Raw genomic sequence first — 10,752 nt, forward strand, 5'->3', positions numbered from 1 at the left:
TTGCTGCGAAGTCAGGAGCAATTTTTTCTTAATAAAAAATCTTAGCTATGGGTAATAATAGAATTCCGATGTGGAAGCAATGCAGAGCCTTTACTCTAGAGCTTAATTCGTTAGACAACAAGGAGAAGGCTACTTCTGTGCTGTATGGGGAGAACTTGTACGTGGGATGTGGGGACGGAAGGGTGAACTGTTATGGGGACAGGAAGCTGTACTCATTCCAAGGATTTGAGCTAGAGTTTGACTACCTAGAGAGCTGCGACGTGGCTGAAAAGGTGTTAGCGATTGAGAGGTTTGACGATGGGGGCCTGAACGAGATTCTTATTGTTGGGAACGAAAGAAACCTGAAGGTGTGGAAGGTCAGGAATAAAGGGGCTACCAGGGAGATTCTGGAGGGAAAGTATGCTGAAGAATACGAGTGTGTGTGTGTAAAGGAATGCAAGAATGTGCACCCATGCATTTTGAACAGCCTCAGCCTTAACAACGACAAGCAGTATCTTTTGTCCTCGGACTATCTGAAGATCAATCTGTGGAAGCCTGAAAAGATCGATGGATGCTTTACTATTGTAGACGTAAAACCACATAAGTACAGCGACCTGATGTTTGTGATCAACTCGACAAAGTTCAGTAAGGAGATGAATATGGTGTTTGGATATTCAACAAGCTCTGGTGAGATCCGTGTGAATGACCTAAGGCTGTCCTCCAAGTCATTAGAAACTCTGACAATAGACGGCGTGGATGTGGATGGGATTGAGGGTGCTGTGAAGTCTATTTCCGACTTCCAGTTTGTCGACTCGAACCTTATTCTTGCTAGAAGCCTCAATTCTGTCACGCTCTACGACATGAGGAATCCCAAGAACAACATTTTCACTACTATACTATGCGATGATACAGACGAGATCAGCTCTGTCTACGAATCGGATGCTGTATACGCAAGGTTCAGGATATGCTGCTCGGACCGCCACGGATTCACAGGTGGATTCAGAGACACTGTTCACATCATCAATCTTCTTGATGGATCAAAAGAAGACTTGCTTGTACCGTGTGATCCAAAGAACATGGAGAAGAAGGACAAGCTCAAGCTTGTGAGCTCTAACGGAGAAAATTTCGTTGTTGCCTGTGAAGACAAGATACTTGAATACCGGCATGTTTAATGAAGTAACGTGGCAAAAGGACTGGCCTTCTTGGGACAGTAGCTCGACAACAAATCCAAATGCTTTTGTTTATATAAAAACTGTTTAGAAAAGTTCTAGGCTTCTCATTCAAGCAAGATTCTTACTTTTTCAATTGATTACATAAAATCACCTCCTCAGCAGCCAAAAGGCCAGGGCTAATACTAGCCAGAACACCACGAACTTGATTATTGCAGGACGAGTACCAGAAACATTTTCCCAGGTCTTCTTCATGAGATCGAGACTTCCAGAAATGAGGGAATCTGAGGTTGCCATGAGATCATCAATCCTTTTGAAGCTCTCCTCCTGAAGAGACACATGCATGCTTATTTCCTCCATTATCTGCCCTATCTCGCTGATCTGCATCGATATCTTCTGCCTTTCCTTGATCCTTTCTGTGACAACCTCGTTCTCCATAAGCACAGTGTCTTGGTACTCTCGGGAGCACTCAGAATCAAACTCCTTCCTCCTCTCACTCACAGCCTGTGCTCGCTCGTTTCTTCTGTTGATGAATTCCTTCAGCTTTATGTTATATCTTGACACTCTGTTTTTGATCATCCCCTCAAGATTTGTATACGACATGGCTTCCTGATCGTTTCTGTATCTCGTTTCAAGCCCTATAGCATCTCGCATCCTCCCCACCAACTCGCAGGCCTTGTCTATCTTCGACTGTAGTGTAAATGACTCATATACCCTCTCCTTGCTTAGCATCCTATCTATTTCGGAAAGTGTCTTCTCTATTGCTGCATCTATTTCAAATGCCTTTGTGTATGGAGATGAAAGAAGAGGCCTTCCCTGCTGGGGAATGAGTGTGGCCCGGATGATCTTCACAAACTCATCGGTTCTATCCATCCAGGGTCTTGGGCATTAAATTTAATGTGTTTGTTTAGTCTCTTCGTGTAAGTCCCCTGCAAGATAAGATGTTCGAGTACTATGAGGAACCTCCATCCACCAATGACCTGCTGTCGCTAGTGTACATTTTGGAAGGTAATGTGGACAGGATTGCTTTCACATCAAAGATGGATCCAGAGGTTTTTCCGAAGGAGCACACAATCCCTGCCAAGTATGCAGAGGTCCTGTCCTCTTTCTCAAGCTTCCTAAACTTTTACAGGGATCTAAAGGAGGAGGGAGAGCATTCGGAAGTCATAGCCTACTACAAGCTGAAACACAACAGGATGTCGTTTATGGCTTTGCACTCAAAATACGTCCAGCTTACAAAAAGGCCAGGCCAAGAAGAAGATGCAGCCTACTACAACAAGAACCTTTATAGAACCCTACTAGAGTGCAACGAGTATGCATCTAATAGAGGATCCTCAGATATGTTCCTGGCACCTTTCTACATAAGCCGGTTTTTCAAGCAGAATGGGGAGCTCGAAAAGTCTAGGAGGCTGAGAAAGGAGGCAAAAAGAATAGCAAGGATCTCAAACAGGCTGGGCATCATTCGGGAAATAGACAGTAAAACACCGGGCCCGCAGGCAAGAGACCCTCCTAAATAAATTAACTTGAAGTCTTAGAGTCCTTTCCCTGCACAAAGGCCACAACGTCTGCCTCAATCTTCTCCACACCCTTTCCTCCCTTAAGAATCTGATCACACACAAACTTCAGGTAGATAGATAGCATCTTCATCCTTTCCTCTATAACATCCTTGCTCATCTTGTTCCATCTCTTCTTTGGAAATTCTGGTAACACCTTTATAAGGCACTTGAGCCTGCGGTGAAGCTTGTAGAAGTCGCTGTATCGCCTAAAGGCCTTTGTGTAACACTTTTCGAAGCTTTTGCTGTTAGTGATACACACAACCTCGTATTCTGTGTGTTTGCCTTCAACATCCCTTGTCCCAGGAATCGTTATTTCTAGTAGCCTTTCTTCCTCCATCAGTTTATTTCTTGGCTCAGAGGTTTATGAGCCTCCGTTTCACTTTTTGTTTTGAGTTCCTTGTCTGCACGCTACAGAGCCTAGACCTCAATAACCTCACTTTGGACCTCTTCATAGTTCTGCCTCGAGGAAAGATAATGCCGTACAGACACAAGCATCAGAACATCGGTGTAGAAGTCTCCATGTTCGCTTATCTCTGCCTCGCCTGAAATGTTTTCGGCACTGCCCTCAAGCTCCGTGTACAGACGGCTTTTCAGGGATTCAAGCTCTTCTGTGCTGCAGCTTTCGAAGTATTCCTTGAGAACAGAGAACGAGAAGCACTCGAAAAGCCCTGAGCTTTCGAGGGGCCTTTCTTCCTTAAACTCCCTTAGTCTTCTGCCCAACATTTCAGTCTCCAGCGGAAACAGAGAGAGAAATATATACAGCTCCTGCTGGATCATCGATTTGAACAGAAACTCTCTGTTTCTTTTTATGTGTGCAGACTTCCTGAGGCATTCCGCCTTTCTTAGCTGCAAAATCTTTACCTGTATCCTGTGTACAAGGCCTTCATCTAATAGCTTGATAAATTCTGCAAAGTCTGGATTCATTGTTAGTGACTCAGTGGACTTATATACAATTTCATTCAGGCGCAGAAACCCGACTCTTCTTATTCTCTTCCAAAGAACACTGCATCTCTCCATGTATTCTGCCGAGCCGTCCTCCTTAAACCTTAGACTGGCAGACGCCATGTCCTTCATTGCAGTAACAACCATCCCCAAGCTCATCGAGCTTATGTCTGCAGACTTGTCACTCAGAAGGTCCACAAGGTCGTATCCTGCTATCTGAGCATCTATGGACTGTATCCTGCTGTCCAGCACATCCAGCCTGCTCATGTACTCTCTTATCCTGGAATTCATAGTTTTAAGGCCTTCGCACTTTGCACGGAGCTGCTCGATTCCCAAAAGCTTTTTCTCGAGACTCTTGATCTTTTCCTCCATAACAACAATCGGGGCTGTTCTGTGTCTTGGAAGACAAAGTACAAATCCAGATGTCTCCAACCCATCAATGGAGATTGGTTTGATAGGCCTAGGTGTTATGGGACGCAACCTTGCACTAAACATTGTTTCAAAAGGATACAGGCTCCATGTTTTCAACAGGACGTCTTCGAAGACAGATGAACTTGCAAAAGAAAGCAGTGAGATATGCCCACATTACTCTGTGAAGGACCTTGTTGGAGGGATCAGGGCCTCTCCCAAGATCATCATTTTGATGCTGACTTCTGGAGAGGTGGTGGATGCGTTTCTTGAGGAGCTTGGCAAGCATTTGAGCAAGGACGACATTGTCATTGATGGAGGAAATTCATCATTCAAAGATACCATCAGAAGAAACAATCATGAGTTCAGGTTTGTTGGATGCGGGATTTCTGGTGGAGAGGAGGGAGCCCGCAATGGCCCGTCGATCATGGTTGGGTGTTCCAGAGATGCCTGGGAGGAGGTATGTGGCCTTCTTACGGACATCTCTGCAGCTGGCATATCTAGTAACTACCGCTGCTGTGCATGGCTTGGAGAAAATGGGGCAGGACACTTTGTCAAGATGATTCATAACGGGATTGAGTATGGAGACATGGCGGTGATCACCGAAACATATTTGGTTCTGAAGTCCTTAGGGATGGACAACCTGTCTATATCTCTGCTGTTTGATAACTGGAACGAGGAGGAGTCAGAGAGCTACTTGCTCAGAATTTCTCGGAACATCCTAAGGATGAATAATGAAGGGGGAAGTGTGATTGACCAAATAATGGATGTCTCTGAGCAGAAGGGGACTGGAAAGGAGACTGTGATTTCTTCGATGGAGATGGGGGAGGCGATACCTGCAATAATGGAGGCTGTTGGGTCAAGGATGGTGTCGTACATGAAGGACAAAAGATGCTGGCTTTCCTCGAGGCTTGAGAGCAGCACTGGGAAGAAAAGAATATCGGAGGATGCCATAAGAAAGGGATTTTATCTTGCTCGGATAGTTTCGTACATCCAGGGATTCAACCTGCTGATGAAGGCTAGAAAGAGGTATGGATGGGAATACACCATCAAAGACATCACCAGGGTGTGGAGCAACGGATGCATTCTTAGAGGAAAGCTTTTGAATGTGATTGGGTGCTTGGGGGAGGAGAGAGAAGAGGATCTCGAACTTACGTCTGGATTTGTGTCCCTGTATAACAAGTGTTCTTTGGATCTGAAGGAGATGGTTTTATATGCTGTGGAGAACGAGGTGGCTATTCCGACTATCTCGTCTTGTCTGATGTACTTGAATGGGATAAAGAAAAAGGAAGGAGGAGGAAATATGATTCAGGCCATGAGAGATTACTTTGGGGTTCACATGGTGGTGAAGAAGGGGGAGTCGAAGGCTGTCCACATTGAGTGGGCCTAGCCAGCTTCGCTAGGGATTAAACTTTGTAAATTGAATTGAAAAGGGTTTCTTAAAGAATTACTGGTTATCCATAGGATGGAGGGCCATGAAACAGTACTGAAGGCGTGTAGCGATATGGCTATATGTTCTAGGGAGACCATTGATAGAGGCCACAGGTTTGGTGAGAGTGCGCCAAGGCATTTACGTGCAATATTTATAACATCGAGCTCCTATAAGTACGAAACGTTCAGAAAATTTTTAAATGCACCTGTGGAGTTAGTTGTGCTGGACATAGAAGAGATCCAGGGGAGCAAGGAGGAGATAATGATGGACAAGCTTCGAAAGGCAAGCCACCTGGTCACCGAATCGACGATTGCTTTTGTTGACGACACCAGTATCCACATGAATGGATTGGAGGGATTCCCTGGACAGTATGCCAAGGACTTTCTGAAGATTGGTGCACCTCGGATTCTTGAGATTGCATCGAAGGTGGGAAGGGGATGCTCTTATTCTACGATTATTGGTATGATGAGGATGGAAGAAGGAAAGGTTGTGACCAAGACATTCTGTGGGGAAGTTCGGGGAGACATTGTTCGGAAGGGAAAAGAGGATCCCAGGGTATTCAACGATATCTTTGTTCCTAGGGAGGAAGAATATGATGAGGTTCCCTGTGGGATGGAAGGAGTTAAGATAGGAAGATACAGGGCTGTTGAGAAGGTCAAGAGACATTTGCGGGAGATTGGGATATATGAGCGGTTATTTGAAAATTAAAATGTTTGGTGGAATATGTCTTTGTATGGTTTACCATGGGATTTTGAGCTGGGGCGGTAGAAGGAAATGGATTTTGGCGAGCCCTTAAAGTGGTTTAAATAGGATGCTTGAGAACCTAGACGGATTTGTTTTCAGGAGAAATGTCAGGCAGGAGCCCAAGGCCCGGAGGATTTTTGATGAAGGAAAGGAGGAGCAGAGTATGGCAAGAGGGAATACCGATGGGATATTTAGTTTTAGATTTGTCCGGAGTCTCAAGAGAAAGGGGGACTCCGAGGAAGAGAATTCTAGCAAGAAGGCCAAGGAGAGCAAGGCTGATCTACGGGTGCTGAGTGCGTGTGAAGAGGGCATAGAAGACAATGTGTCTGTGGAGATAAGTTCTGAGGATGACATTTGTGGCAATGTTCTGGTTAAGGATGGACCAAAGAGAAGGGACAACATTTCCGATCTGCATGGGAAGCTTGGGGAGAATGGAACCTTGGGAGGGCTGGTTAGACTGTGTGTAGAGTATGCGCTGCAGAGGAAGAAGATAGAATACGGAGTAAGTCTAGAAAAGAGACTTTTGCAGGACGAAGGGGTCATTAAGAGAAGAGATGTTGAAAAAGAGATTGAGGATGCAGACAAAAAGATCTTGTGGGCCTCTGGGGAAGAAGAGAAATGGAACAGCTTGAAAAGTGAAGTGATTAATTCTAACCGAGTCGAAGTAAGAGAGGGTCAAAGGGTAGCTAGGGACTTTGGGGGTGCTGAGAGGATTGAGGAGGTTAGACAGGAGTTTGCAAGAAAGTTTGAGAGGCTTGAGTTTTTGAAGGAGTCGGCGAAATCCTGTGTTTCTCGAATTAGAGAGCAGAGCGAGGATGTTCTTGGGAGGATTCTGAGAACTACATGCAGAGAAAAGGATGTGGATGTGTTCTTTTTGTTGAAGACCTTATCGAGGACAAATAAGTGATGGGGCGGGATGATGATTTATAGAATAAAGGTTTTCTGTAGTCTTTTATTATGCTTTGCAAGGGGCAATGGCAAGGATGTTGGCGGTATGAGTTGTGAGGTTAGCGTGGCTAGCCGCCATAGCTAAGTGGTTATAGCGCCAGTTTAGTAAACTGGAGGCCCCGAGTTCGAGTCTCGGTGGTGGCTCTATTTTGTGTCGCCAGCTGGCCTCCAAGCGATTTGTTTTCGCAAACATCAAAATAATCTAGAACTCTACAGCCCTAAATGTCACAGAATCCCCCAAAACCAAGCTTTCTAGCAGACCATCTGAGGTCTGTCCGACTCTTTTTGAAGAAGTGCATCAAGCCATCTGGAAAAGAATTCTCGATGTCGATGAAGCGCCATGCCATTGGAATAGGCTTTCTTGGGATCCTGGGATATGCGATAAAGCTGATACACATTCCAATTAATAATATTATTGTGAGTGACCCAAACAAGAAATAAAGTTGTGTTTGTTAAAGCCTTTGCCATCTTTTTAATTGTAACACACTTTTGCTCTGCAGACTCAAGTCTTAGAGGTCCTTCTGAACATAAGGAATAGAACGAAGAAAAACCCAATTGTCAAGGAGCTCCTTATAGAAAACTTCCTGATAAACCCGTCCATTACATCTCCAAAAACCTCTGCAATGATGCGAGTATATCCTACAGACCAATATCCATTTTTGATTACACACTCCCACTTGTTGCATAGCTCCTCTATTGCAGGCACTCTTGTAGCTGGATCGCACTTGTTGATTTTGTATAATGCCTTTGCCTCCTCTATCTGCTGCCGTATCTGTGTCCTTCTGTTAATTATCCTATATCTCATGTCTCTCTCCAGTCCTACCAGTACATACAGAATGACATAGCATACAAATGCTATGACAACGAGGTTCAGTACCAGATGGAGGTACCCTATTGCCATCATGGGAAGCCGTGCAGCACTTGCAGCAGAAAACCACTTGGCTTTCTTTGCAACAGGCCTTTTCCCATCATTTAGGCACTTGACTATCTGCGTGTGTCTTTCCTTTGTTGTTTCGGCGTCTATCTTACGCTTCTTCAATGGTGACAAGTGGACACACCTTCCATCCCTTTGCTTGCTTTCGCATTTCCATCCAAGTTCATGCTCCACATCCATTGGCGTCTTCCCTTCCATTCAAGGATGCCAAATTACATTCTTTTGAATACAGAGAACGAAAGAAAAGCCTCTTGCCCAGGAGATGAGCCAAAAAGTCTCGATAAAATGGTTTTATTAGAAGATCACTATGTGAGGCTCATGGCCAACTTCGATCGGCTGGTTGTTCTCAAGAGATATCTCCATGCTCTTCCTCGGCCCCTCAATCTTTCTCTTGATCGGAGGAAGCACCATTCCTTTGGCCTCAGCACTCTTTGCAAGCTCAGAGGCCTTGAGAATCCTTTCACGGCTCTCCTCGCAGCACCTACTCTTCCTCACATGCTCGATACGTGCAATCACCTTCTTGATCACATACTTCCCGCGGACCCTTTTGTAAAGAGCAATGTTAACAGACCTGGGCTTCACATCGTAGACACGCCCCGTTCTTCCATGGTAGTACTTGTGAGGCATTCCCTTCATCATGGCCGGGTTGACTACAATATCAACCATGTCACCTATCTCATACTTCTCAAGATATTTCGACACATGTGCAACACCATGCTTTCTGTGGTCTTGCGAAAACAGAGACCTCGTTCCTCTTCTGTATCCCTTACTTCTCATTTCTAGGGCTGTTTTCGGAGTTTGAAAAATTTGCACAGCATGGGCTAAGGCACCCGAAGTCTAGCCTCTTAGAATCAAGATGCTTCATCCACAGGCACTATGTCCTCTACAAACTCTCCTCGAATAACTGCAGTGCTCTGCGCCTCATTGGTCTCCATGGTTCCAGACAGCACTATGTTCATAAATGCATCATATCCCATCAATAGTCCTTTGAGAGTGTGTCCTCCGTCAATTCGAACAGCAACCTTTTTGTGCAATAGGCCTGTAAGGTTTGGAACAGCACTCTTTCCCATCAGAGGGATCGAAAAGTATTGCATTTAACAGTTGAGCGGATATCTCGGCAGGAGCATGGTGTTCTGTCTGGGATGCTTTATTCCATGGCAGCCCAGGAATGCATTCACTCTGGCCAGTAGAATAGAATGAAAATTTTTCACCCTGAATGGCAAGCAAGAAAGGTAGCAAGAGAGCAAGCACCCCGAGAGACCCGTTTGAGAAGGAAAGGCTGATTAGGGAGATACAGCTGGTTGGTGTGTATGGGCTGAAGAACAAGCACGAGCTCTGGGTCATGGAGAAGATGTTTGCAAAGGATAAGGAGCGTGCACGTACGCTTCTTACATCAACAAACCCAGAGGACATCCCAATAAGTGGAAGGTCTCTTCTCAGGAAGCTCATGAAGTACGGGATACTTAACGGAATTAATCTCTGTGACAAGCAGAGTGTAATCGATGGGCTCAACAAGGTCCTCGATCTCACAATCAACCACTATCTGGAGAGGCGTCTCCAGTTCAGGGTGTTTGCAGCAGGGCTGGCAAGGTCTGTACATCATGCAAGGGTTCTTATAAAAGGAAGGTGCATTTCTATCAAGGATCAGGTTGTTGACGTTCCCGGATTCATGGTAAGAGCAGACAAGGAGCCACTTATCGAATACAATCCATACTCGCGCTATGGAGAAAAGGGTAAGAAGAAGAAGACAGAGGCTAAGGTAGATGAAGAATGATTATTTAATAAAATTTCTATCCTTTTGACTTTCGCCCTCTTTTTGGATTCCATCGATGCTCTTTCCATGCCACTTGTCCATTGTGCAGAATATCCTTTGCTGGACAGATGTTATGATACCCCTCATGACTTTCTCTATCTCTGCCGAAATCCATCCCATCATGTAGTTGTTTACTTCGACAGTCAGGTGCTTGTAAGACACCATCATCGGCATCCCCTCCTCTTTATACCTCTCTATCCAGTTTTCATCGAGCCTCCCTCTTCCACTCTCCTCATGGTAGTAAACAGAGGGGTCGAATGCAGGGTCCACAGGAGGCCCGTGGAGATCTAGGTTAATCTTCTCTATACTTCTAACGTGGCTTGGATCGTGCTCAAATGGGTTCTCCAGCACTTCTGCTCCGTCTCTATTGATCGTGTTGAACACCATGTTAAACGTGTCGTTCGAGAAATATCTGTTCTTGTAGAACGTATGGCACTTCGTATGGGCATTGTATGAGATTTCCTCAACTATGCATGCATCTTCCGGGATGAGGCTATGAAGCACCCGTGGGAATCTTGGCTTCAAATACATTATCTTGTGTGTCTTGTTGGCCTTTCCAAGCGTTTCGTGAACAACGCTTTCTGCTTTTATCATCTCTACCCTCAGGCCTCCTGCATTTTCCGATTCTGTCATTGAGGTAACGGTATGGAAATGACCCACGGCATATTCGTCGGTGGTCATGGGAAGAACTGTTACATATATCTTTTCCACCCTACCCATTGTGCTCAGAAGCCTCCCTTTATTTATTGTATAAGTGTCCAGCGGCGTGGTTTGTCTGCCAATTAGCAAACAAGGAAGGTAGAGTCGGAATGCGATGCCAGAAAAGA

General features: G+C 45.2%; 14 protein-coding genes and 1 non-coding gene across 15 annotated transcripts; 8 read left to right on the top strand and 7 right to left on the bottom strand.

The window, feature by feature from the left end:
- Positions 1 to 47: 47 nt before the first annotated feature.
- On the top strand, positions 48 to 1,151 carry EHEL_050890 (serine/threonine protein phosphatase 2A-like protein; the record flags this gene model as incomplete). Its single annotated transcript, XM_003887231.1, has 1 exon — positions 48 to 1,151. One exon carries the CDS (start codon positions 48 to 50, stop codon positions 1,149 to 1,151), a length of 1,104 nt encoding a protein of 367 aa, XP_003887280.1.
- Positions 1,152 to 1,298: 147 nt separating this feature from the next.
- Positions 1,299 to 2,021, bottom strand: EHEL_050900 (uncharacterized protein; the record flags this gene model as incomplete). Its single annotated transcript, XM_003887232.1, has 1 exon — positions 1,299 to 2,021. The coding sequence occupies one exon, from the start codon at positions 2,019 to 2,021 to the stop codon at positions 1,299 to 1,301; it is 723 nt and encodes a 240-aa protein (XP_003887281.1).
- A 68-nt stretch (positions 2,022 to 2,089) lies between these two features.
- On the top strand, positions 2,090 to 2,665 carry EHEL_050910 (uncharacterized protein; the record flags this gene model as incomplete). The annotated part of the gene is made up of 1 exon (XM_003887233.1): positions 2,090 to 2,665. The coding sequence occupies one exon, from the start codon at positions 2,090 to 2,092 to the stop codon at positions 2,663 to 2,665; it is 576 nt and encodes a 191-aa protein (XP_003887282.1).
- A 1-nt stretch (position 2,666) lies between these two features.
- EHEL_050920 (PX domain-containing protein) lies at positions 2,667 to 3,041 on the bottom strand (the record flags this gene model as incomplete). Its single annotated transcript, XM_003887234.1, has 1 exon — positions 2,667 to 3,041. The coding sequence occupies one exon, from the start codon at positions 3,039 to 3,041 to the stop codon at positions 2,667 to 2,669; it is 375 nt and encodes a 124-aa protein (XP_003887283.1).
- An 80-nt stretch (positions 3,042 to 3,121) lies between these two features.
- Positions 3,122 to 4,018, bottom strand: EHEL_050930 (uncharacterized protein; the record flags this gene model as incomplete). The annotated part of the gene is made up of 1 exon (XM_003887235.2): positions 3,122 to 4,018. One exon carries the CDS (start codon positions 4,016 to 4,018, stop codon positions 3,122 to 3,124), a length of 897 nt encoding a protein of 298 aa, XP_003887284.2.
- Positions 4,019 to 4,085: 67 nt separating this feature from the next.
- Positions 4,086 to 5,444, top strand: EHEL_050940 (6-phosphogluconate dehydrogenase; the record flags this gene model as incomplete). The annotated part of the gene is made up of 1 exon (XM_003887236.1): positions 4,086 to 5,444. One exon carries the CDS (start codon positions 4,086 to 4,088, stop codon positions 5,442 to 5,444), a length of 1,359 nt encoding a protein of 452 aa, XP_003887285.1.
- Positions 5,445 to 5,519: 75 nt separating this feature from the next.
- Positions 5,520 to 6,194, top strand: EHEL_050950 (HAM1 domain-containing protein; the record flags this gene model as incomplete). The annotated part of the gene is made up of 1 exon (XM_003887237.1): positions 5,520 to 6,194. The coding sequence occupies one exon, from the start codon at positions 5,520 to 5,522 to the stop codon at positions 6,192 to 6,194; it is 675 nt and encodes a 224-aa protein (XP_003887286.1).
- Positions 6,195 to 6,297: 103 nt separating this feature from the next.
- On the top strand, positions 6,298 to 7,137 carry EHEL_050960 (uncharacterized protein; the record flags this gene model as incomplete). The annotated part of the gene is made up of 1 exon (XM_003887238.1): positions 6,298 to 7,137. The coding sequence occupies one exon, from the start codon at positions 6,298 to 6,300 to the stop codon at positions 7,135 to 7,137; it is 840 nt and encodes a 279-aa protein (XP_003887287.1).
- Positions 7,138 to 7,249: 112 nt separating this feature from the next.
- Positions 7,250 to 7,325, top strand: EHEL_050970. Its single transcript has one exon. It is a non-coding gene; the product is annotated as a tRNA-Thr (tRNA).
- A 75-nt stretch (positions 7,326 to 7,400) lies between these two features.
- On the top strand, positions 7,401 to 7,619 carry EHEL_050980 (uncharacterized protein; the record flags this gene model as incomplete). The annotated part of the gene is made up of 1 exon (XM_003887239.1): positions 7,401 to 7,619. One exon carries the CDS (start codon positions 7,401 to 7,403, stop codon positions 7,617 to 7,619), a length of 219 nt encoding a protein of 72 aa, XP_003887288.1.
- A 61-nt stretch (positions 7,620 to 7,680) lies between these two features.
- On the bottom strand, positions 7,681 to 8,310 carry EHEL_050990 (uncharacterized protein; the record flags this gene model as incomplete). The annotated part of the gene is made up of 1 exon (XM_003887240.1): positions 7,681 to 8,310. The coding sequence occupies one exon, from the start codon at positions 8,308 to 8,310 to the stop codon at positions 7,681 to 7,683; it is 630 nt and encodes a 209-aa protein (XP_003887289.1).
- A 96-nt stretch (positions 8,311 to 8,406) lies between these two features.
- On the bottom strand, positions 8,407 to 8,889 carry EHEL_051000 (ribosomal protein L21; the record flags this gene model as incomplete). Its single annotated transcript, XM_003887241.1, has 1 exon — positions 8,407 to 8,889. One exon carries the CDS (start codon positions 8,887 to 8,889, stop codon positions 8,407 to 8,409), a length of 483 nt encoding a protein of 160 aa, XP_003887290.1.
- Positions 8,890 to 8,963: 74 nt separating this feature from the next.
- Positions 8,964 to 9,182, bottom strand: EHEL_051010 (small nuclear ribonucleoprotein; the record flags this gene model as incomplete). Its single annotated transcript, XM_003887242.1, has 1 exon — positions 8,964 to 9,182. One exon carries the CDS (start codon positions 9,180 to 9,182, stop codon positions 8,964 to 8,966), a length of 219 nt encoding a protein of 72 aa, XP_003887291.1.
- A 146-nt stretch (positions 9,183 to 9,328) lies between these two features.
- Positions 9,329 to 9,886, top strand: EHEL_051020 (40S ribosomal protein S9; the record flags this gene model as incomplete). Its single annotated transcript, XM_003887243.1, has 1 exon — positions 9,329 to 9,886. One exon carries the CDS (start codon positions 9,329 to 9,331, stop codon positions 9,884 to 9,886), a length of 558 nt encoding a protein of 185 aa, XP_003887292.1.
- EHEL_051030 (phosphatidylinositol transfer protein) lies at positions 9,887 to 10,645 on the bottom strand (the record flags this gene model as incomplete). Its single annotated transcript, XM_003887244.1, has 1 exon — positions 9,887 to 10,645. The coding sequence occupies one exon, from the start codon at positions 10,643 to 10,645 to the stop codon at positions 9,887 to 9,889; it is 759 nt and encodes a 252-aa protein (XP_003887293.1).
- Positions 10,646 to 10,752: the final 107 nt, after the last annotated feature.

This window comes from Encephalitozoon hellem, chromosome V, assembly GCF_000277815.2.
Source record: "Encephalitozoon hellem ATCC 50504 chromosome V, complete sequence".
NCBI classification, from domain to species: domain Eukaryota; kingdom Fungi; phylum Microsporidia; family Unikaryonidae; genus Encephalitozoon; species Encephalitozoon hellem.